Raw genomic sequence first — 1,484 nt, forward strand, 5'->3', positions numbered from 1 at the left:
GCCTTCCTCGCCGGTAGGGATCCGCAGTGACCCCCTTACACCCCTTACACCCCTACACCGTTACCCCCTTTACCCCCCCTTACCCCCCTTATGCCCTTACACCATTACACCCCTTATTCCCCCTACATCATTACACTCCCTTACACCCTTACACCCTTTGTCTCCTTACACCCTTTGTGCCCTTACGCCCTACATCATTACACCCCCTTACAACCCTTATCCCCTTACGCCATTACACCCGTTTACACCCTTTGTCCCCTTACACCTCTACATCATTACACCCACTTACACCCCTTACCCCCTTTACACCATTACACACCCTTACACCATTACACCCCTTACCCCCCTTACACCCTTTGCCCCATTACGCCCTCTTATCCCACATTACACCCCGTTACCCCATACCTTGTTACACCGTTACATCCCTTGCACCTGGTTACACCTTTTACCCCATTACTCCCATTACACCATTGCTTTCTATTAGCTCGTTACCCTGTTACACCCTTTACACTCATTACCCTGTTACACCCATTACCCCTCGTTACCCCGTTACACCCATCACACCCATAACCTGCTGTTACACTCGTTACACCCGTTACACCCATTACACCCTTTACTCCGTTACACCCCATTACCCCTCGTTACCCCATTACATCCTGTTACCCCCTTACCTCTCATTACCCCATTACACCTGTTACACCCTGTTACCCCTGTTACCCCCTGTGAACCCGTTACACCCACTACACCCGTTACACCCTGTTACCCCCTTACCCTTCGTTACCCCATTACACCCATTACCTCCTGTTACACCCCGTTACCCCTCGTTACCCCGTTACACCCGTTACACCCTTTAACACCCATTACACCCCGTTACCCCTGTTATACCCCGTTACCCCTCGTTACCCCATTATACCCGTTACACCCTTTACTCCGTTACACCCCATTACCCCTCGTTACCCCATTACATCCTGTTACCCCCTTACCTCTCATTACCCCATTACACCTGTTACACCCTGTTACCCCTGTTACCCCCTGTGAACCCGTTACACCCACTACACCCGTTACACCCTGTTACCCCCTTACCCTTCGTTACCCCATTACACCCATTACCTCCTGTTACACCCCGTTACCCCTCGTTACCCCGTTACACCCGTTACACCCTTTACTCTGTTACACCCTGTTACCCCCGTTACACCCCGTTACCCGGCGTTACCCCGTTACACCCGTTACCCCCTTTACTCTGTTACACCCTGTGACCCCCGTTACACCCCGTTCCCCTGTTACCCCCCGTTACCCTGTTACACCCCGTTCCCCTGTTACCCCCCGTTACCCTGTTACACCCCGTTACCCCTGTTATACCCCGTTACCCCTCGTTACCCCATTATACCCGTTACACCCTTTACTCCGTTACACCCCGTTACCCTGTTACACCCCGTTACCCCTCGTTACCCCATTACACCCGTTACACCCTTTACTCCGTTACA

At 52.5% G+C, this 1,484-nt stretch overlaps 1 protein-coding gene across 1 annotated transcript; it reads left to right on the top strand.

Annotated features, from left to right (window-relative positions):
- Positions 1–1,025: 1,025 nt before the first annotated feature.
- On the top strand, positions 1,026–1,256 carry LOC104621412 (amelogenin, X isoform-like; the record flags this gene model as incomplete). The annotated part of the gene is made up of 1 exon (XM_010287894.1): positions 1,026–1,256. A coding segment is annotated over one exon (231 nt), but the record flags the coding sequence as incomplete, so codon positions are not given.
- Positions 1,257–1,484: the final 228 nt, after the last annotated feature.

Source organism: Phaethon lepturus, unplaced genomic scaffold (assembly GCF_000687285.1).
Source record: "Phaethon lepturus isolate BGI_N335 unplaced genomic scaffold, ASM68728v1 scaffold41245, whole genome shotgun sequence".
Taxonomy (NCBI): Eukaryota; Metazoa; Chordata; class Aves; order Phaethontiformes; family Phaethontidae; genus Phaethon; species Phaethon lepturus.